Source organism: Trichomycterus rosablanca, chromosome 24, assembly GCF_030014385.1.
Source record: "Trichomycterus rosablanca isolate fTriRos1 chromosome 24, fTriRos1.hap1, whole genome shotgun sequence".
Taxonomy (NCBI): domain Eukaryota; kingdom Metazoa; phylum Chordata; class Actinopteri; order Siluriformes; family Trichomycteridae; genus Trichomycterus; species Trichomycterus rosablanca.
The window spans coordinates 7,605,043-7,628,282 of NC_086011.1; the positions used below are offsets into that span (position 1 = coordinate 7,605,043).

At 40.2% G+C, this 23,240-nt stretch overlaps 1 protein-coding gene across 2 annotated transcripts in view; it reads right to left on the reverse strand.

Annotated features, from left to right (window-relative positions):
• Positions 1-23,240, reverse strand: part of col2a1b (collagen, type II, alpha 1b) — a 48,942-nt gene that overhangs the window by 1,913 nt on the left and 23,789 nt on the right. For both annotated transcript variants that reach the window (XM_062986556.1, XM_062986555.1), the window contains exons 22-53: positions 20,709-20,762; positions 20,456-20,563; positions 20,062-20,115; positions 18,275-18,373; positions 18,125-18,178; positions 17,795-17,893; positions 17,547-17,600; positions 15,572-15,625; positions 15,115-15,168; positions 13,619-13,672; positions 13,428-13,472; positions 12,644-12,742; positions 12,349-12,456; positions 11,962-12,015; positions 11,429-11,482; positions 11,238-11,291; positions 10,146-10,199; positions 9,738-9,845; positions 9,333-9,386; positions 9,200-9,253; positions 7,425-7,586; positions 7,164-7,271; positions 6,158-6,265; positions 5,297-5,350; positions 5,097-5,204; positions 2,719-2,772; positions 2,476-2,583; positions 2,311-2,364; positions 2,099-2,206; positions 1,300-1,588; positions 754-941; positions 423-665 (exon numbers count right to left, since the gene is read on the reverse strand). In XM_062986556.1, coding sequence (XP_062842626.1) covers positions 423-665; positions 754-941; positions 1,300-1,588; positions 2,099-2,206; positions 2,311-2,364; positions 2,476-2,583; positions 2,719-2,772; positions 5,097-5,204; positions 5,297-5,350; positions 6,158-6,265; positions 7,164-7,271; positions 7,425-7,586; positions 9,200-9,253; positions 9,333-9,386; positions 9,738-9,845; positions 10,146-10,199; positions 11,238-11,291; positions 11,429-11,482; positions 11,962-12,015; positions 12,349-12,456; positions 12,644-12,742; positions 13,428-13,472; positions 13,619-13,672; positions 15,115-15,168; positions 15,572-15,625; positions 17,547-17,600; positions 17,795-17,893; positions 18,125-18,178; positions 18,275-18,373; positions 20,062-20,115; positions 20,456-20,563; positions 20,709-20,762 — 2,952 coding nt within the window. The remainder of the gene's footprint in view (positions 1-422; positions 666-753; positions 942-1,299; positions 1,589-2,098; positions 2,207-2,310; positions 2,365-2,475; positions 2,584-2,718; positions 2,773-5,096; positions 5,205-5,296; positions 5,351-6,157; positions 6,266-7,163; positions 7,272-7,424; positions 7,587-9,199; positions 9,254-9,332; positions 9,387-9,737; positions 9,846-10,145; positions 10,200-11,237; positions 11,292-11,428; positions 11,483-11,961; positions 12,016-12,348; positions 12,457-12,643; positions 12,743-13,427; positions 13,473-13,618; positions 13,673-15,114; positions 15,169-15,571; positions 15,626-17,546; positions 17,601-17,794; positions 17,894-18,124; positions 18,179-18,274; positions 18,374-20,061; positions 20,116-20,455; positions 20,564-20,708; positions 20,763-23,240) is intronic.

Sequence of the window (23,240 nt, forward strand, 5' to 3'; positions counted from 1 at the left end):
ATGCCCAGCACTTTTTGAGAATCACAAGGGAACCACCCTGGACGAGCAAGCTGCCCAAGAGTGTGTAGGACAGCCCTTTTTCCAGAGCAGACCCTGGAAAGTTTAGACTCGTGCTGGGTGTGAGCTGTGCCAGGTGGTGGTGTGGGATGCTGGTAGTGCATTGCCTTAAACATAAGCATATAAACTCTGGCAGGTTATAAGAAGCAGCCACAGATTTGACACATGCTGGGGGGGGTGAGTGGTGATCCGGCTATGATTGGGGGAGTTGAAGGCAGCAGCGGATTCACAATTGGGAATTGACAATGACTAAATTGGAAGATATAGGTTCACATATAATACTCCCCACCTAAGAAACCCTAATCAAATTCCTAGTGAGTGCTACCTTGCTGCATTATCAAATTTACAATAAAGGTTTTCCTCACCGTACAGCCATCCTCTAGCACACTATATGTAAAGCGTCTATTGCCTTCAGCACTGATCTCCACATTATCAGAGCCGTGCAGAAGCAGAGCCTTCTTTAAGTTCCCTGCAGTCCCGTCCATGTACGCCACGCTGTTCTTGCAGTGGTATGTAATATTCTGTGAAGCTTCGGTAGACAGCAGCCTCAAGAAAGTCATCTGGATGCTCGCCGTGTTACGTGCAAGAGTGTGCTCGCCATAGCTGAACTGTAGATCAAGAGGTTATCATAATTACATAGCACTACAATCTCACACTGTTGTTGCATTATATAATAATTAGAGTCATTTTACTTACACGGAATCCACCGTTCATTGATTCTCCAAACCAGATGTGTTTACGAGTACCACTCTTGCTGCTCCACCATTTTTTGCGAGGAATTTTATCTGGTCTTGGAAGGATGCAAGTCTCCCCGGTTTCCATGTTGCAGTGAACCTTGATGGCATCGACCGGGGAGCCTTGGTTAGGATCGATCCAATACTCTCCTAGGTGAGGAAAAAGGTTTTAATAAACAGCTGCATCCTGATTTTAAACTTTAACGTTCAATCTAATTTTATAAAGAAATTATATTTGTATAATTAATAACTAATTAATTATACAAATAATTAATTAATAATTAATTATTATATATTATTTCAAATTAATTTGTATAATTAATAATAATTATACAAATTAATTAACAAATTAATTATTTTATAATAACAAAATTAATTTTCATAATAATAAAAATTATTAACTATAATAAATTAATAATATAATAATAAATACAATACATTAATTAATTAATAAATAGTTATTAATTAATAATTAATAACTAATAACTAAGTAAAACCAAAAACGTACCACTTTTCCAGCCAGGCTGGCACTGTTTCAGGTCCTTGCAGGTACGAGCAGGATTCTTCCTAGAACCGTCAGGGCTGCGGATGTTCTCAATTTGGCTATTCAGAGACTTGAGGGTGGCATCTACTTCTGTATCGTCCTGCTGGGGCCCTTCCGCGGCCTGGTCAGCTCTCATGTAGATCAGAGGGTCAGCGGCGCTGTCCGGGTGAGACAGACCAGAGAAGGCGGACATGTCTATGCTAGGTCCAGGTTGACCAGGAGGTCCTGGAGGTCCAGGGGTCCCCGGTAGTCCCTAAAAAGTGATTAAAAGGATGTGCTATTATACCACGTCCCTGGAGACAGCAGGGTTAAAGGTCTTGCTTCAGGGCCTAACAGTGGCTGCTTGACCAAAACAGGATCTAAACAACCTTCTTAATGATAGCCCAGAGGTATCAGGTGCTGATGTTTCTACAGTCTTAAGGTTTTTTTAAACATAGTTTACTGCTTTAAAGTAGTATGACATGGTTCATGAGGTCCTGGGTTTTATTCCCACTTTCTGTGCCTAAACCAGTATTATACAGTTAGTGAATAAACTCATTTATTAATCCATATAATATAATACTTTTTATTATGGTAATAATAGTACTAGCACTATTGTAATATATAGTAATTATTATTATTAAATAAAATAAAATAAATTTAGCACATAATGAAAAGTTGCACACAAAGCAACTAATATATTAAGATTCTTTAAGGATCTAGCTAATACATCTGCTATATAGATATTAATCATGATCCCTCGAATTGCACACTGCATACTCACAGCTGGTCCACTTTCCCCAGAACGGCCACGTGGGCCAGGAGGTCCGATTGGGCCAGGAAGGCCAACAGCTCCATCCTTTCCAGCCGGACCAACAGGGCCAGGGAGTCCCTATAAGAAAACAGTCAGAGTGGATGGAAAAATAATAAAACTAATATATATATTTTGGTATTGTTGTATGTAATGTGACACCTCTGGGGAAACTAGGTACTCACTCTTGCGCCACTTGGGCCAGCAGGTCCAGAAGCACCTTGGTCACCAACTTGACCCTGTGTATGAAAATCATGTATTGGTTAAAAAAAGTCCAAGAAATCCAATTAAGCCTGGCTTTTGCCTCAGCTCTGCTTTAATGGTGTTCTGTTTTTTAAAGAGATACATACCGGAGCCCCAGGTAGACCCTGAAGACCTGTAAATCCTCTATGACCTTTTTGTCCTCTTTCTCCAATATCGCCATCCTCTCCTTTATCTCCACGGGGTCCTTGGGGCCCCTGTAATTTAGGAAAAATAAAGAAAAATAAAGAAAAATTGTCACTAATATGGCTGGCACATTCAGGCTTGGCGTTTTTTGTTTGGGATGTAATTTTAATATGATTCAAACTGTAAAAACTTGCAGAGAAACTCACAGGCATTCCTCTAGCTCCAGCAGGTCCAGATGATCCAGCCGGTCCCTTGGGTCCCTATAAAGGCATAAACCATAAATAACTATAAATAAGTTCAACATTTTTCTTTATTTTACAACACAGACAGATATAAATGGTGTTAAAAGTTTTTTTTATATGGGAAATGTACAGTGTAATGATAATAGAAAACATTGGAGTAACTTTGGGGGTGCTATCAGCCAAATAAGCATCTACTTACAGACATGATTATATTATTATATTATAATTCGCCTCTACTGCTTCTACCCTCCACCCTGACGACCCCTCCGACATGTGCAGTGCCAACCGGTTCATACAGTGTTCATACCGAGTCATGCACCAATGTCCATTCTTCTGATCAGCCAGCAGAGGTGGTAAGTGCAGCAGTTATGAGTTATGAGTAAACCCTGTTCAGCCATTGTCCCGCCCAAATGGGCATCTACTTACAGACATGATTGGTTATATATACAGTGTATCACAAAAGTGAGTACACCCCTCACATTTCTGCAGATATTTAAGTATATCTTTTCATGGGACAACACTGACAAAATGACACTTTGACACAATGAAAAGTAGTCTGTGTGCAGCTTATATAACAGTGTAAATTTATTCTTCCCTCAAAATAACTCAATATACAGCCATTAATGTCTAAACCACCGGCAACAAAAGTGAGTACACCCCTTAGTGAAAGTTCCTGAAGTGTCAATATTTTGTGTGGCCACCATTATTTCCCAGAACTGCCTTAACTCTCCTGGGCATGGAGTTTACCAGAGCTTCACAGGTTGCCACTGGAATGCTTTTCCACTCCTCCATGACGACATCACGGAGCTGGCGGATATTCGAGACTTTGCGCTCCTCCACCTTCCGCTTGAGGATGCCCCAAAGATGTTCTATTGGGTTTAGGTCTGGAGACATGCTTGGCCAGTCCATCACCTTTACCCTCAGCCTCTTCAATAAAGCAGTGGTCGTCTTAGAGGTGTGTTTGGGGTCATTATCATGCTGGAACACTGCCCTGCGACCCAGTTTCCGGAGGGAGGGGATCATGCTCTGCTTCAGTATTTCACAGTACATATTGGAGTTCATGTGTCCCTCAATGAAATGTAACTCCCCAACACCTGCTGCACTCATGCAGCCCCAGACCATGGCATTCCCACCACCATGCTTGACTGTAGGCATGACACACTTATCTTTGTACTCCTCACCTGATTGCCGCCACACATGCTTGAGACCATCTGAACCAAATAAATGAATCTTGGTCTCATCAGACCATAGGACATGGTTCCAGTAATCCATGTCCTTTGTTGACATGTCTTCAGCAAACTGTTTGCGGGCTTTCTTGTGTAGAGACTTCAGAAGAGGCTTCCTTCTGGGGTGAAAGCCATGCAGACTAATTTGATGTAGTGTGCGGCGTATGGTCTGAGCACTGACAGGCTGACCCCCCACCTTTTCAATCTCTGCAGCAATGCTGACAGCACTCCTGCGCCTATCTTTCAAAGACAGCAGTTGGATGTGACGCTGAGCACGTGCACTCAGCTTCTTTGGACGACCAACGCGAGGTCTGTTCTGAGTGGACCCTGCTCTTTTAAAACGCTGGATGATCTTGGCCACTGTGCTGCAGCTCAGTTTCAGGGTGTTGGCAATCTTCTTGTAGCCTTGGCCATCTTCATGTAGCGCAACAATTCGTCTTTTAAGATCCTCAGAGAGTTCTTTGCCATGAGGTGCCATGTTGGAACTTTCAGTGACCAGTATGAGAGAGTGTGAGAGCTGTACTACTAAATTGAACACACCTGCTCCCTATGCACACCTGAGACCTAGTAACACTAACAAATCACATGACATTTTGGAGGGAAAATGACAAGCAGTGCTCAATTTGGACATTTAGGGGTGTAGTCTCTTAGGGGTGTACTCACTTTTGTTGCCGGTGGTTTAGACATTAATGGCTGTATATTGAGTTATTTTGAGGGAAGAATAAATTTACACTGTTATATAAGCTGCACACAGACTACTTTTCATTGTGTCAAAGTGTCATTTTGTCAGTGTTGTTCCATGAAAAGATATACTTAAATATCTGCAGAAATGTGAGGGGTGTACTCACTTTTGTGATACACTGTATATGGAGGGATGGCAGATGCCCCACGATGGATTGGCGGAATGCTATTGCATTGCCTTACTTTCTTACTAACAATATTGTTCTGTTAAATATTTAATTGCATTGTAAGACAGATAAATACATTATAATACATTATAACACATTATAACGTGAGGTGAACTATGTTATTTTACACAGCTTTAAATATATTAACTACTTATTACAGACTATTATGCCAACAGAATCCATTATTAAAGCATTAATCCGCACTTACAGCTTCTCCTCTGTTCCCCTGTTTACCAGTGGGACCAACTGGCCCAGAAGCACCAGGAGCCCCAGGTGCACCAGGAGCCCCAGATGGGCCATTTGCACCTCGATCACCCTTTAAAAAAGCACAACAGATCAGTTAATCAGCTTTGCAAAAAAGTCTTAAAGAAATAAAGTTCAGATCACACATAATGAGTTTGGTCAAACCTTTATTCCTGCGGCACCATCTCGGCCTGGAGGACCGTCAGTGCCAGGGTTACCCTGTAAGACAAGAGCGTTCGCAAAATGATTAGTGACAAAAGAATCCTAAATCGTGAAATGTTCAAAGAAGAAGAAGAAGGTCTTTGTCATATATACATATACACATGTATAGTATAATGATATTCTGTTTCCACATATTCCAGCTTTTTTGGAAGCTTGCTAGGGGCCTTGTTCAAGAGCCCAACAGTAGCTGCCTAGCAGAGCCTAGATTTGAATGGACAATCTTCTGATCGATAGCCTAAAGCTCTACTCACTGGGCCACCACTATCCAAAAATGAAGCCTTAATCAACTTAATTAATTACCTAATTATAATTCGGCTCTACGGCTTCTACCCTCCACCCCTGACACTCCCTCTGACACGTGCAGTGCCAACCGGTGCATATGGAGATCCGTATCATGCACAGAGATTCATGCACCACTGTCCATTCTTCTGATCAGCCAACAGAGGTCGTAAGTGCAGAAGTTATGAGTAAACCCTGTCCAGCCGCACTTCACAACTCCAGCCGCACTGGTGGGCTAGAGTATTTTACCGCCGCACCACCCAAGCACAGCTATTAATATTGATGCATCAACTGCATTACTCACATTTAGTAGTAATGTGTTATTTATGCAATTTCAGTGCCACTCTGACAGTCTTGTGTATTTTTAATACATATTCTAACAAATATAAGTAATTAAGTAAATACATTAATTAATAATTAATTAAATCCGAACAGTAATGCATTACGATATTAATGTGTGTGTTAATTAAAATGAACAGTTTTGTCAGTGTAAAGCGTAAAGAAAAAACATATATCATGATTTACCTCTCTACCAGGCTCTCCAATGGGTCCAGTCTGTCCAGGAGCTCCTACAGGGCCAGGAGGCCCACGGTCTCCAGGTCCACCGGGAGTTCCTTGCTTACCAGGTTCACCCTGGTAAAGAACAATAAATAAATTACACAGTAATGGGGATTTGTTTACGTCTAAGTTCTCAATTTCTTGACGCCTGGTTCCACTTCCCCACAAAGCAAAGCTTCTACCTAATGACTTTCAGAGACACAGGCAGTAAAGTAATACAGAAAAAGGTCTGTGCACTTCTACACTTCTACATTCCAGGCTGCTGCAGGTTTTTGTGTGACTTTCATAAGTCATCAATGTCAAACTTGGGTATATTAAATTTTTTTACTGGAACAGATGGTGAAGACATTGATGGTAAAGGAAGCTAAGGAACTGAAGTCATTTAGGAGCTTCTCAAATTTCCACCACAGATTGATTCAGCTCAGTTTAGTACGTGGATCTAACTAGGGCTGGGCGATATGACTGAAAAGCTTACATCTCGATATGCTTTAGAGAAGTGGCGATATGCGATACGATATTGGAGAAGAAGTTCTGATGCACAATCAACAATTAAATTAATCCCAGAGATGCTAAGTTGGGTAAAGGTCTGGGCTCTGTGCTGGCCACTTAAGTATCTTTATGGACCTTGTATGAGCCTTCTTCAAACTGCTGGTCTTAAGGAGTAAGGAAACCATCTAAGGGATCTGACGGATCAAAGACCATGGGTATTCACTTGTGCTTTTTGACCTTGCCCATTACATGCAGACATTAATCTGGATTCCCTAAACCTTTTGATAATATTATGCACTGTAGATGGTGAACTTGTTGTGGAATATTGTTTTTAAACTATTGGAATATTCACTGACAGAGGAAAAAGCATTGTTTATGATTGGGTATTTACAAATGGTCCAACAATCTAAATATTTTCAGTCACAGTGCACACAGTTCATATCAAAATAACTCTATTTAATAAATGTGTGAAGTTATTACATACAGAAGGTCCTGGCAGACCAGGAAAGCCTCTTTCACCACGTTGTCCTGGAAGACCAACAATACCACGTTGTCCAGCAAGACCCTGAGGACCTGCTGGACCATCTGGACCCTAGAAAAGAAAACAGTCCATGTTTATTCACCCCAGTTAATCCAGCTGGATGTTACCAGCATAATTTTTAACCATAATTTAGTCACCATTAATATCAAGACATTTATTGGAGCTTTTTAAATAAAGGCACATGTGCTTTTACAGGTTACTTACAGGAGGACCATCCTCGCCTGCCTCTCCCTTCTCACCATTAGGACCAGCTGAACCCCGCAAACCCGCATCACCCTGTCTGCCTGTGGGGCCGGCGTCACCACGAACACCTTTGGGACCATCCTTTCCGGGGGTACCAGCAGGGCCGGCAGTACCAGGATTACCCTACAAGGAATGAATGAGAAATCAGTGTCAAGCTATTAAATGCAGACAGTTTTTTAACCTGTTAAAAATTACATTAAAATAATGGCTTTAGAAGTAATAACCTATTTGTTTATGGGGCACATTTCACATTACAGATAATATTTTTTAAAGCAAGGGCCAAATATAACAGACATCTAAATAATTTAATTGACAAATCAAGCAAGGGTTTCACAAAAAAGGGACTTGATTTGTAAAGACAAAACCTGACCAAAATTTATAGATGTGCCCACCAACCGCAAATAGAAACTGGGTACATCTCAGTCAGGGTACATTTCACACAACTGACACTGTCATGCTTATTGAGAAAGATTCATCCTATGGAAAGATCAATAAAATCCACATGCAACCTTAACTGCATCTAATTAACTGCATTTTTGTAATTAAACAGAAAATTATGAGATGCTGCAGAGAACCCACTTATACCTATATTGCAAGAAAAATGCCTACGGTTCCAGTAGAAAGTCATCATACACTGTAAAAATCTCCACCTTTGGTCACATGAACACTAAAAAACATTAAATCAAACTTTTACCAGCTGTATTTTACATGTTAAAGTGTACAGATCAGGTATGTTGACTGGTGGAGGTGGCGCTGATGGTCAAATAAATCCCTCACAATTCCCATAGCTCTACATCTCAGGTATGTTGACTATGGCGTAGGTGGCGCTGATGGTCCAATAAATCCCTCACACCTGTGTTACCTTAGGATTTTTTTCTATAGATATGTTCTTATAATTAAGGGTTCTGGAGTTTCATGTCGTAACAGCGGCCTTCTGTTTGTGTATAATTATGTTCCTTCCATATTCCATCTTTGTTTTTATCAGAGCTGGTTCTGCCCGTGTCTGTTCCAGCTGTGACCACATCAGAGGTCCTGCTGCAGTCCTGCTGTGGTTGGATCCTGTGGGCTCGAGGCTGCCACACCATCAAAGACTTTCGTCTTGGATTGTTGGATATGCAGTGACTGCATGCAGATTGGAAATTACGTTCAGAAACTCATCAATAGACTCAATTATACCACAGGAGAATAAATATTGTAATTTTTAACTTTTAATTTTATATGAGCTATTTATTTATTGGTTCATTTAACTGATCCAAATACAATGTAGGGTGCCAAAAGAGGATGGGGTTTCTTTGAGGCTTTTGTATGTTTTTTTATCCTCATAACACCATTTCTTTGCCACTGTTGCCCTGGGCTTACTCACTGGGCTGATAGATCCTGGATTTTAAGTTGCTAAAAGCTGCTTTGAAACAAAACATGAACATTGAAATCAAAGTGAATAAATAAATATATAAATTAAAACTTACGGTTTTGAACAGGGCATGATTCTGTGACTTGTACGCTAGGGTGGTACAGTGGTAAATGTGTGCTATCGGCTGGTTGGACGTCTACACATACATGAATGGCTGGGGGGTGGCCAAACCCTTTAGCTATTTGAAGGTGCATTTAAACCTGTACCTAATCAGGCATCCAGACCAGAATGATCTGCTCTGGTGACCCCGGAAATACGGAAGCAGCTGAAAGGAAAAAACGATTCGTGACTCATGCATGTTAACAAACAGCAGGTTTAAACTTACATTAGGACCAGGTGGCCCAACTCTGCCAGCAGCTCCAGGAAAACCAGTCGCACCCTAGTCAAAAATGGAAAGATTGAGTGGTTTTATTACAGATACTTCTGGAAAGAGATTTATAAACGTTGGTTTTACTCACAGGAGGTCCCTGAGCTCCACGAGCACCTTTAGGCCCGGAAACGCCAGTCGGTCCCTGCAAAGTGATACAAAAATAAATGTGTGAGAAACTTGATCTTAAAGCTTGAGAAATTGAAGGACCTGCTTGCTGGTAAGGCCTGGTACCAGATACCACCGGAATCCATCAGATGTCTTGTGGTTCAGAGCCAGATTCTCTAAATCTTTTAATAATGTTATGGACTGTAGATGCTGAAATCCCTACATTCCTTGAAGTTGCGATTTGTTGCAAACAAGAAACTACCAGTTAAAAATACAAATAAATCAATTATTTGTGTTGTTTTCAATTAATATTAGTTTAAAGGCAGTTTAGAACTCATTGTTTTTTGTTTTACATGTTTACCCTATTCTAAATATAAACAATTGTTACCTGAGGTCCCGGTGCCCCAGACAGCCCCTGAGGACCAGCAGACCCTGCGTCACCTTTCTGTCCACCTTCTCCTGGGTCTCCCTTAGAACCAGACTGACCATCTACTCCCTGAGAAGGACATATACTTGACAATTAATGTACGTAATGTACGATAACACATTGTCCAATTTCCCAGCTATGCTGATGGTCAACAAAATGAAATGTTCTGTGTGTATACAGTACATACATAAATAAACTATGTGAATTACACCAAGTGCCACTAAGTTTAGATTTTATACAGGACTACCGGTCCGGTACAACCTGGTAACCACTAAATCTGAGTGGTCTACACATGAATGTGAGAATGGAGGAGATAATAACTGTTATTAACTTTTAATATGCAAAAAGGCTGACAACATCCATACTCACAGGAGGACCAGAAAAACCAACAGGGCCAGTAGGGCCAGTATCACCCCTGTCACCCTAGGAAAAGACAAACATACATAATAAATAATGTTTAAATGCATGGAAAACAGTATTGATGTCAAATTTCTGGAAAACGTTGGCACATTTTGTAGTGCGATAAAAAACAAGAACATAACGACATCGTAGTGTGTGTGCTTAACGGGTGTGTCTGATCTGTCCCCTATTGACCATATATAGATCATCATAAAATGGACAACAGCAACCATAAATTGTCACAATTAATATCCTTATTTTGTTTTACTTAATGTTCCAACTTTTCTGGAAATGTGATTTGTACTTTAGGGCATATATGGAATTCACAATTATAAAAAAAAATGCATTATAAACTCGTACTTATAAAAATATAAATGAATTATTTACTACGTTTAACAAATATATGGGAGGGAAAGGAACCAAATATCAAGATGCCCAAATGAATTTATTAATTAAGCTGAATTATTGCCAAACATCTATTTATTTATGCTTTTCTTCCTTTTTCTCCTGATTTAGCGTAGTCAGTTTCTCTTCCGCTGCTGGGGATCCCGATTGCGTTCGAGGAGAGGGTATGTTTGCCTGCTCCACGCCCCTTCCGACGCATGCAAAGTCCTTGCAAACCCCTTCTTTTACGCCCGTGCTTCGGTGGACTCGCACATGAGGCTCATCCGCTTTCTGTACAGGTTTGCTAACCCAGGGTCCTTGCACAGCATTTGAAGACCCCACCCACTTAGTCCGATCATTTTCCCACCCAGCAGACTCGGTGGCCAATTTTTTTTGCCAATTGTGCCCACTAGATGCCGCCCAGCCAACCGGTAGCAGAGCCTAGATTCGAATCTCAGCGCTGAGACAAACTTTTTTGTTTTCTTGTTTCAACTGTCCAGCGTTCTCATTTTCTTATTTTTGCATTAGGAAGCTTCTTTGTTAGCAAGGAGTATGAGCACAGAGATATCTGTAATTGTTGTTACTGCTGTTTTTAGATCATCCCGCAACTTGCAATTAAAAATTTGAAAAATATATAAAATAAATAAATTACTGTAGATTGGCAAGAAAGTTACATACATGACCACCACGAGTACCGACAGGTCCACGAGGTCCAGCAGGACCAGACTCTCCCTGAAATGGAAGAAATAAAGAATATAATAAAACATTAAGCACATGTTCTAGACAGATGGTAACACACTGATGGCCGAGAATTAAAAAATTCCAAACAAAGTCGTAACTGGATGAAGTTATGAAGTGAAGATTCTTACCTTCTCCCCATTAGGACCAGCAGGACCAGTAGGACCAATTGAGCCAGTTAACCCCTGTAGGACATGCACAATGTTAAGCCACGTTTTTTGTTTACAGGGTTACATACGATTTAAATAACTTAGAGGCGAAGAGCCTTGGTGAATAATCTAGCACTCCTCTCCTGCAGAACGCACGTGTGCTTGATTCTAGCCACCAGGGTTGCCAGATTGGTCAAGCAGTCTCATTTTCCACTCGTCTGCTTTAGACATTTTGTTTCTTTCTGTCATTCTGTTCAGGTTCAAGAGAGAAACCGACACTTAAGGCAGATGGGGTGTGACCGAGTCCAGAAAATCTGGCAAACCGTTTACCTGGTCAGGAATTATGGAGAATGATTACATTCCATTGTCTGATTCCAGGAAAGAACAGCCTAAGCATTGCTCTGCTGATCAGGGTAGCAGGATTATATCACCATTATTTATGGTCTCTTCTTTTCTGACGCTTGTTGAATGATTGTGGTCATTGTGTGCATCAGAAAACGAAACGTGTTACTCACTCGTAGGCCGTCTTTGCCAGGAGCGCCCTCAATTCCTTTTTCACCAGTGTCTCCCTGTAAAAGAGTGCAAAAAAATATACATGGCATCATTGTCTTTGTCCTATTTCCAACCCTTATTGGAAAATACCAATTTTACACGCTGTCTAATCCAAGAATAAGTTATCAATACAACTATCAGTACAAACCACAGTTATATCTCTTATTAAGTAAAAATGGTGAAAATAGTGCCACGTGTCATGTGACGTCCAACACAAAACAGCTGTAGCAAAGATTAACACTATTTAATAGTTCAGTCTAAAGAAAATGTGCTATTTCAACCAATATAACATCACAGAAACGTCATGGGTATAATACACCCTAAACATTAAACTTTTTGCTTTTACTCACTTTGTCACCTTTAGGTCCTGAAACACCGGAAGGTCCTCTTTCACCTGGCATTCCTTGTAGACCAGGAGGGCCCTGAGAACCAGCGGCTCCAGCAGGGCCAACTGCTCCCTGGAAAACAGATTCACTATAAATGCTTAATTGAAAAGAAGTATCTCCTCTGGAATTCCTTTATTGGCATTGTACATAAAATACAACATTACATTATTACATTCATTCATTTAATTCACAGTTTAACGTCCACACAAACATCATAAAATAGAAAATGACGTGTATATAAGACTACACTATTGATTACCTTGAGCCCATCAGTTCCTGGAGTTCCAGGAAGACCACGTGTTCCCTGAAGACCCTGGGGCCCAGCACCTCCTCTCTCTCCTGGAAAGCCTCGCTCACCCTACAACAAAAGGTGGGAAAACAGTTAGTTTAGTTATACAGTGCAAAAATTCTATGATTTTTTAGATAAATCATATACCAGCCCTTTCATCTACACAAGATTAAAAGTAGATTAATCTAGATTAATTATTTAGTCCTGTAAGGCTGTGGACCATCCGAAGCAACTTACAACTATGACTGAATACAGTTTGAGCAATTGAGGGTTAAGGGCCTTGCTCAGGGGCCCAACAGTGAAAACTTGGCTGTAGTGGGGTTTGAATTTTATAGACGTTATATTTTTCCTAGAGACCATTAGTCAACAAACTGGAGACAAATTCTACACAAATTCCTTAAATCAACACGGGTGGCATGCTGGCGCAGTGGGTAGCGCCGTCACCTTATAGCCAGGGTCTTTTCTTTGTGTCATTTGCATGTTCTCCCTTTGTCCATGTGGGTTTCCTCCGGGTGCTCCGGTTTCCTCCCACAGTCCAAAGACATGCATTCAGGCCAGCTAGAGCTACTAGAAATTGCCCTAAGTGTGAGTGTGTGTGTGTGAGTCTGTCTATCTGTCCTGTGATGAACTGGCAACCTGCTTGTATTGTTTCCTGCCTTTCACCCAATTAATATGACCCATTGCAACCCTGACCGGGACAAAGTGATTGTAAAACAGACAATAAATGAATGATTGAATGAAAAGTTAAACTCACCCTGGGTCCAGTTGGGCCTGCAGTACCACCCTCTCCTGGGACTCCCTAAAAAAAAGAGTAAATTTTACCAATATTAAGATATAATTAGCAACATGACACTTTAAACATAATACATAATACACAATGTTTCATATATTAAATAAACAAAATGAGTGACCCAACTGTGTACTATTACTATGATTGACGCTCACCTGATCACCAGGTTTACCCCCCTCACCCGGAGGTCCTGGAGGCCCTGGCAAACCCTGTCAACACAGACATCAGCACATAAAAATGTATTTCAATGTTGAATACACAGTAAGGACAAAAGTATAGGGACATACATCTTAAAAATCAAATTAAATTGAAGTTTATTTGTCACATACACATATTCATACACCAGCCTGACTGCATCGTGCCAACTGTAAAGTTTGATCAAAGAGCGAAAGTGCTACAAGTTTGTTTTTCTGAAGTTGGCCTAAGCCCCTTAGTTCCAGTGAAGAGAAATCTTAGACAACTGTATGCTTTGTGAAAGGCATATTTTTAAATATGAAAAAACCCATAAGTATAGGGAAAAGATGAAAAAGTTAGGTAAAGTCTCCAAAAAGTAACCTAACACAGTAATCAATTCCTAGCTGACATAAACAGACAGTAAAACGAAGTAAAAAATACGGCAGATGACTTTCTCAGGCTCCAGCATGAGCACTGAAAGATTTCACTTCTCTATTCTTGTGTGTGGGCTCTGAAGCAACTGCAGCGCCTATTTTATTTGGAACGTGTGTTCTTCCCTCTGGATGTCACACCATGTCCTCAGGTCTGCTGCTTTACTTTGTTTGATCGGCTGAGCCACTCTTCTATGCGTAAGGCGCGGCGGTGTGAAAAATGAACTGCAGCTTGAATATTATGAAATTAAGCCATCCTATGTATCTCAAACTAATGTTTAAACAAGAAGCTTAACACTGTGCGCCGAAATCCACCTTAAAATTCTACATAAGCACATTATGAAAAGAGAAGAGCGATGATATACATAGGGTGATACGATGATTAACTGTGGGTGTGGATAATGAAATCTGTGGGTAGTTTAAATTTGTTTAATTAGTTTTAGTCCTGAAAGTCGTCCTGTAGTGTTTAGCATTAATATTCTAGTCTGTCCTAGAGCTGAGCCTCTATGGTACTGCATAGGTAGATGGCTTACAAAATATGCAAGGATAAAATCATCAATATTATCATAGTTTTCATGATTTATGACACCGCTTTATACTCTGGTGATAAATCAAATGGGTGCGGTTTCCCCGGAATCGGTTCCTCCGGACAGAACGCCAGTCCATTGCAGAGCCCCGGCCTGCCATCCCACCCAGCCAGACACGGCCAATCAAGTCTTTATGTAGACGCCCGACCGGCCCACAGCACTGCCAGTAATTCGAACCCTGGATTCCAGCAGTATTGGTCTACATTTACATTTTCAGCATTAAGCAGACGCTTTTTTTAAAGCGACTTGCAGTACTGTGACAGTATATTGTCTAAGCAATTGAGGGTTAAGGTGCCATGATCAAGAGCCCAAAAATGGCAACCTGGCAGTGATGAGGCTTGAACCAGCGACCTTTCAATTACTAGTCCAGTATTTTATCTGCTAGGCTCATTTATCGTTAGTGCCCTAGGACACAATTTAATGAATGTATACTTAATTTAAAAAAATGGTTACACTCACTTGGAAACCAGAAGGCCCAGGTTGACCTTGTTCTCCTCTGTCTCCAGCAGAGCCCTGAATCAAAATCAAACAATTAAATATCTAGTAATACAAGCACCAATCCAGTGAACCCACTGATGCACTAGATCAATCTGTATCCACTTTGGTAAATGGCAAATAGCAAATATATAATAATAATAATGATGAATGCTGGTACAGTGGTCTTTAAAGTAACACAAAATAGTACTTAGTGTTTATTAGTAACCACTATAACAGTAGTACGGTGTGATCTGATGAACCTTCTTTGAGACACTTTTACTGTAGCTGTATAATGTATATATATTTCAAATTAATTTTCTCAATTAATGTTTATACATTCTACGTTACAACCATACACAGACAGCCCATATGCATTACAGATTCTCCTTAGATGGATAATTTATAAACTATGTCTGGATATTAAAGCAGACACACTTACGGCAGGGCCAGGAGGTCCCGAAGCACCTGTTTCACCGTCTTTCCCAGGCATCCCCTAAAAGAAGTTTAAAGAGAGTTGAAGCGGAACAAAGAGGAAAGAGGGCATTTATTTTATGAATTATTTTTTACTTGTTTCAATACGACAAACCAAATCACTATCTGTTCCTGATAGTTAAAACTCCAAATCAATCAAATCAGGCATTTAATACCATTTTTTTGGAAACAAAACATCACAGTTTTAGATGGATGGTTGGAAAGATGGATGGATGGATGGATGGATGGATGGACGGACGGACGGACGGACAGACAGACAGACAGACAGACAGACAGACGGGCGGACGGACGGACAGGTAGATATATAGATAGATAGATGGATGGATGGAAAGATAGATAGATAGGTAGATATATAGATGGATGGATGGATGGATGGATGGATGGATGGATGGATGGATGGATGGATGGATGGATGGATGGATGGATGGATGGATGGATGGATAGATAGATAGATAGATAGATAGATAGATAGATAGATAGATAGATAGATAGATAGATAGATAGATAGATAGATAGATAGATAGATAGATTCCTAGCATAAGCATAGGAATGGGAATACTGGGTATGTATGATAATAATAATATGTAAAATAAGTATACATAGGGTCTTAATGGGTTAATTATGCAGAGCATATGCTTGATTTAGCATTACATATTTCAATTTGTTTTGTAGTTATGTAATGTGCTATAACACATACAGACCTATACAACTGTGGCCACTGAATCAACATGGTTCAACTCAGGACCTGCCAATTCCACCGAGTCTTTTAAACCTTTAAGTCCTTTAAGTCCACTATTGTACAAAATCTTTTCCACAAAAGGACTGATTTTGCTGTTCACATCTAGTCATGATTCTGTTATTAGTGGCTCATTTAGAAGCCAGTAAGAACAGCCTGTAGTCTGTAGTTCTTTTTGCTGGATCTTTAACAGAATCAATACTTAAACAGCCATAATAAAAAGCTGATAGACTTTGCAATGCATCGTTGACTTATATCGTGTGGAATGCTTTGTTCTTCCACCAATTGCAGAAGAGCACAGTGAGACGCCTCTGTAAAAACTAAAGATGAAAAGCTGCAGCTCTGCTGGGTAAATACACCAGGCCGTGTCCTCCAGCTTCCCTGCATGAAAACAGCACGGTCTGTGAAATCCAGTGCAGCTTGACCCAGTAGAAGTCCTGCAGAATGGCTTGGATTTTTGACAATAGGCCTGGAGGTGGGACAGAAGCCCTGGATGGACAGAATAGTATCTGTCTCGCTTGAGGAAATTTAATGTGCCAATCTGTGCGCTCAGTGCAATTGCTGTACAACTGCCTATTTTTCCTTTCACATTTACGGCACACACATTTTTACTGCAACCCAGGCAACACAAACAAAGCATCAAAACTAAACACAATCTGGTCTCACTGTGGTTTACCAGATGTAACAAAGAGCATCCACAATGGGTGTACGTGTATAAGGTTATTTAGTGTTTGTGCCTGTTAAAATTTGTTGATTTAATTATTATTATTTTTCTCTGCGACCAAATTTTTTGGCTCATGACCCACCCAAGGGTCGTGACTCACTTTAATCCAAACAGTTGTGATCAAATGCAGTGCGACCAACTGAGTTAAGGGTCTTGATCAGGAACCCAACAGTGACAACTTGCCAGTAGTAGGGCTTACACCACCAACCGTCCAATCAATAGTCTAACAACGTAACTGCTGAGCTATTACAAGGTGCCAATTCATTCTGCCTGTCAATCATATGTTATTTATTAGGCATTTGATTAGATGCTTTTATACAACCCAACTAACAAATCATACATACAATTTTAGAATCTAAGGGTTACGGACCTTGCTGAAGGGCCCAACAGCAACAGCTTGCTTATGTAGCTGTATTAAATGAAAATATGAGTAAAGAATAACAAATATTTAGGATCACCTACCCGTAGACCAAGAGCACCAGCAAGGCCTTTCTCACCAGGTTTACCAGGTTCACCCTAATAAAAAGAAAATGTGCTTAGAGACACTTTATTTATACATTAATGTTTTAACCCACTAGGTCTATATCAGCTTACAAAGTTAAATAATATAACAGTAACACTAAAATTGTGCTTTGATTAAAAAACACTACACACACATAATAAATATACTAACACATATTTACACATATTTCTTATATAGTACAACTTACACTGGCACCCTTGGGTCCAGGGATTCCCATTGTTCCAGGCTGACCACGAGCCCCCTGAGGGCCAGAAGAGCCGGAACGACCGTCTTCACCGGGTGCTCCCTAAAAACAAAACAATAACCATTGCAACGAACTAGAGAGAAAGCTAACAAACATAGCCAGTCAGGTCTGTGTAGACCCCCAACCACCCGATAGCACAGCTGATATTCGAACCCGGATCTCAGAGGTGGTGGGCTGATGTAACAGACCGTATTGCCACCCAAGTGCTAATAATAATAATAATAATAACCATTATCATAATAATTACAGGTGTATAATCTAATTTTTACTTACAGATGGACCAACTTTGCCCTGTGGCCCAGCGTCACCAGTGCGTCCAGTCAGACCCTAGAAACAGAAAGCATTTGCCAATGATCAGATAAGAACTAATCAATGCGTCTAATATATTCAGTTGTGCATGACAGAAAAGATTTTGTGCTTTACTCGAGCACCAGGAAGACCAGGCTCGCCAGGTCGACCAGGATCACCGATGGCGCCCTTAGGCCCTAGAACTCCGGGGGGTCCACGCTCACCCGGACTGCCCTAGAGTAAATCACAAGAAAGAAGTTCAATTAGCTTTCAAGACAGAACATGATTCTTAAAGATTTTAACTAGGGATGTAACGATGCACCACAAGACAGTTAAAAATCGATTCACATGTGTAACGATTCAAATCGGTTTACATGTATAATGAATCAATATTCATTTTAAACAGCAGAGGACACTGGCACTATACAACTCGCCTGGTTGACTTCACTACAGGGTTGACAGGTTCGGAATTTTCCAGCCAAATTTATTTATGTGAGGATACTTTCTTTATTTGAATTATTCAGTTATTTATTTAATGTTGGATTTGTACCTACCTCAGAAATAAAAGGACATTCATTATTTAGATAAATAAAAGATAAGCACAATACAGTATTTTATTTTTTTAAAGAGAAATAATAAAAGGAAACTTCATCGTATCGTGAACCCAGTATCGTAAATCGCATCACATTGTGGGTAGAGTGTATCGTTACATCCCCAATATCCCTATATAATAAGTCATTGTAAAAATTTCACCCCGAGGTTCGACAAAATGTGCTCTTTTGTATTGTTGAGGCTGTATGAGATCAAATAATTAACAATATTCTCAATAAAAATGAAAAAAGTGGTTAGTTTTTTGTCCAGCGGACTAAAATACACCCTTTTTGTATTACTTAGATTTTGAAGTTAAGGTTTAATTTACTTTAGTCAGGGACATGATGGGTCACCGGAGTACAAACACCTGCTGCTCATTCTTAGCTCATTTTACTGACAGTGATTATTTACGTCACGGGTTATTGCTCTGTTTGGCGGCTCATACTGGCTTCTCTTTGTTTCCTTGATCACTAGATTGTCTCATATGTTTCTGATAGTCGTTGTTTAGTTTTTATTGGTATGTTCTTTGTTTTGTCTGTTTTTCCTTTCTGTTTCTAACTTCTGGGTTTTGGTGTTTAGATTTAGCTTGGGTGCGCTTCTGTGTTGGTAGTTCTTGTTTATTCTCACTGCTTTTGTAAATACTTTGGAATTTTTAGCTTCATGATGGTACAAGGTGACACTGCATGTGACACTTTTATTTAATTTTTACTTTTATTTAATATTATTTGAAATTAGGCTGAAAATATCTTTACATTTGCCCCCCTAATTGACCTGTTTATTCATTTTTCATAAAAGGTTTTTCACATTTACCTTACTGGTAGCCCCAGGTTACACATACCGTATTATCCAGGGATCATAAAGCTGTGACAAAATCTCTGAGTAAGATTAGTATGGATGGTCATTGATCAGTGTTCACCGCATTTATCCTAATCAAAGTGGCGATGGATGTGATTATACCAGAAAAAAACACTGGGTACAGGGCGGCAATACCCTAAACAGGGCACCAGTCCATCGCAGGCTCTTGGTCATACCCACCAACGCAGCCAATCGTGTCTTTGAAGAACGCTCGGCTGCCCGACAGCACTGCTGAGACTTGAACCCGAAGCACCCCTGCACCACCCAAGTACTATTATAGTAACTATTGTTTTTTTTGTTTTTTTCTACTTATGTTTAATGCCTAAGCGTTACCTGTTATGTAGTACAGAAATAGGTTTATACTGGTGCTTTTATATTGGTGCACTAGCTTTAGGATCATTTAAAAAAACAATCCAGTACAAATTATGAGCTCCAAACAAGCTTACATATAAAATGTCAAATAAAAAAAAACTTACCTTAGGACCTGCCAAACCATCCTGCCCTGGGAAACCACGGTTACCAGGAGCACCCTGCAATCAATACAGACAATGCAAGTTACATACAGATAGTAGCAGTAAAGCATCCCCATATAAGCACACTACCACCATCATGCATGACTGTTGGTATGATGTTCTTGAGAGCACTATATAGCCTAGTAATGTCTGACATCGCTTCACAATATGTTCAAGTAGCATTGTGGGAAAAGCTGAGCACATTAAATAAATTGGTTGCTGTCATTAACATTAAAATGGTTGTTGTGTTGCTTTGCACTGTTTGAATGGTTCTCTGATGAACCTTCCTACAATTTCAAGGTATTGTATACATTCATTACATTATATGAGCAATTCTCTTTTTGATGCTACTACTTACTCTCTCTCCAGTGGGTCCGATGGGTCCAGCAGCACCAGGATCTCCTCTGAGGCCTCGTTTACCCTCCTCTCCGGAAGGGCCAAGAAGACCTTGAGAACCACCACGACCCTAAACATACACAACATTTAAATTTTAGTTTATCTGTGAGTGACATTTACATTCTCTAAGGTCGACCACCAACACCAAGACTAATTTACCTCCCAAATTATAACTTCACTCAACAGTAGTTTTTCTGGCATATTGTAAAACTTACTATTTCACCCTTGGGGCCTGCTTCACCCTTGAACCCTGCAATGCCAGAATCACCCTGGAGAAAAGAAAGAATTATGATTTATCCTTGGTTATTTACAGCTTTCAGGACAAACCGTGCACTTATTCTACACATTCTAACATTTAAGATGTTGGTCCTAGAATAAGTGATTAAAAATGTACATGAATTAAACCATTCATATTTAATATAGGGTTTGCTATAGATGTTGTCTAATCATCACACTATTTCCACACTATATGTGTGCTTTAAAGGGCATTGTGGGAATGTAGGAAAGCCATGGGTCATTAAAAAAAAATACATTTTCAGACAGTATTTCAGCTCAAGACAGGGTAAAGCAATAAACACAATAAAAACTGCGTTATGTACCATACAACATTGTCAAATTCGGCTATTAAATATAATCAGAAAAAGCTGTTTGAGTCAAGGGGGGGGTTGTATAACCCCTGATAAAGTAAATGACAATCACGGGCAAACATAATTCACCTCAAAAGGATGAAATAGCTTAAAAGAAATTGCCTAGGACACTAAAGAGAAGCCAGGGAATGTGTCCGTTTCATTAATGCAGCTGAATATCTCCACAAGAAGTGCAAACAGTGGTAAAATCCAGAGTATAGTATGCTGCAGCCTGTCTCTCCATGCCCGAGCATGACTACATTAAATTCCACCTGTCATTCCACACTGACAGTTCATACAATTGACTAGTCAGCTCAAGTAAGTACCGATTTGATGTACAGTCAGCAGTGTTCATACAAAACACCAGAGTAAATCCAACATAAGCATTCTATTGGGTAAGAAGAACGAGCCAGTGGACAGTGACTGCAACATAAAAATCACCCCAGTCACTTAGGCTACCACTTTAAGGACAGTGGTAGCCTAGTGGGTAGAGCTTTGGGCTATCAATTGAAAGGCTGAGAGTTCAAATCCCAGCTCTGCCATGCAGCCACTGTTGGGTCCATGAGCAAGGCCCTTAACCCTCTTGGCTCCAGTGGTGCCATCCAATGGACAAAAGTGTTTCTGCCGCCAGACAAAAGCAACTTGAAGAAGGGAAGGCTTGGGTCAGCCAAGATTGACTAGACCTTCTTTTTAATGAAGATCAATAACAACAGCAAAAAACTGACAAACAAAGCTAACAAACAATACTAATAAACAAAAGACTCAGTCTCAAGCTGAGTCCCAGGTACACTTATAAATAGAGATGGGACGATCGATCGGCTACGAATCGGTATCGGCCGATTTTTCATCAAAATATGCTATCGGCGATCGGCGATATTTCCTAAAAGTAGCCGATCCGATCGTGTGATATATAAAGACCATGTTAAGTTAACAGCTCAGTGGATTGATCCAGACTTTGAGCTACGAAGCACCAACCATCACATCACCATTCATCAACAATCGTACAGAAACCATCGTGAAAGCTCTTACGATGTAATTTTGCTGATTGTAATATTTACTTTAAAAAGATAATTCAACCCGGTCACATCTGAGTCGATTCTATCAGCACGTTATATAAACTCCTGGTTCACTTTGGTAAATCGTAAGCGGTTCTTACTTGTGATGTAGATGAGAACAGAAGACGTTACAGAGCCAATCCGAGGCAAAAGTTTATTCATTACCAAATTCGTTAGTTCAGGATCATCTGCTGAACTTTTAGAAAACTTTTAGCTCCTTAGACGGAACGAGTCTGACTCGGTTACAGATCTGTGGTAATAGCAGTTTAATTAAGCTTTTTAATTAAGCTTTTTAATGTAAGAGAGTCACACAAAATGTTCTGTAGTAGCTGGTGTTTATTTAAAACCACGACATTTAATTAATAACAGTAAACACGGAGAGATAACTGAGAAGAGAAACTTACGCTTCACATAAAAACGAATCAACTCATGAATCAATGAATCACTTATAGCGATACTGTGAACAAAGCGCCCCCCCGATCGGAATCGGCTATCGGCCGATGTCCCTGAAAGGAGATCGGAGATCGGAATCGGTGCCAAAAACCCCGATCGGTCAATCTCTACTTATAAACAGTTGCATCCAGGTGTAGTGTGTAACATTTGATTAGGTGCAGAGAATGCTTTGAAGTGAACTTTAAAGAGAACTGCACTTTTTGTCCATCCTTTGCATTCACCCTCAGGCTACCCCCGGGCTGGCCAGCATGGAACGACTGGTGGGCATGTTACAGGGGATCCCAGTATTCACAAATATGGCAGAAAACATAAAATGAAGCAAATAGTAGTCCTATTAGTAGTAATGCTATAACCTCAAGTAAGAAACCACTACACATTATGCGCCTGCTGCTGCATTTTATTATCAGTGCCAGTTAACAACTACCAATTAATCAGAAGGTTGTTGGTTCAAGCCCCCCCCACCAAATTCAAACTCTGAGCATGGCCCTAAACCTTTACTTGCTGTCACTATATGTGGTCACATTGAATGAAAGCCCCAATTAAGTGCCTTAACTGTAATATTTAGCACATTCTCATTAATTTAATCTGTCAGATTGTTCCATTTATTTTAGGC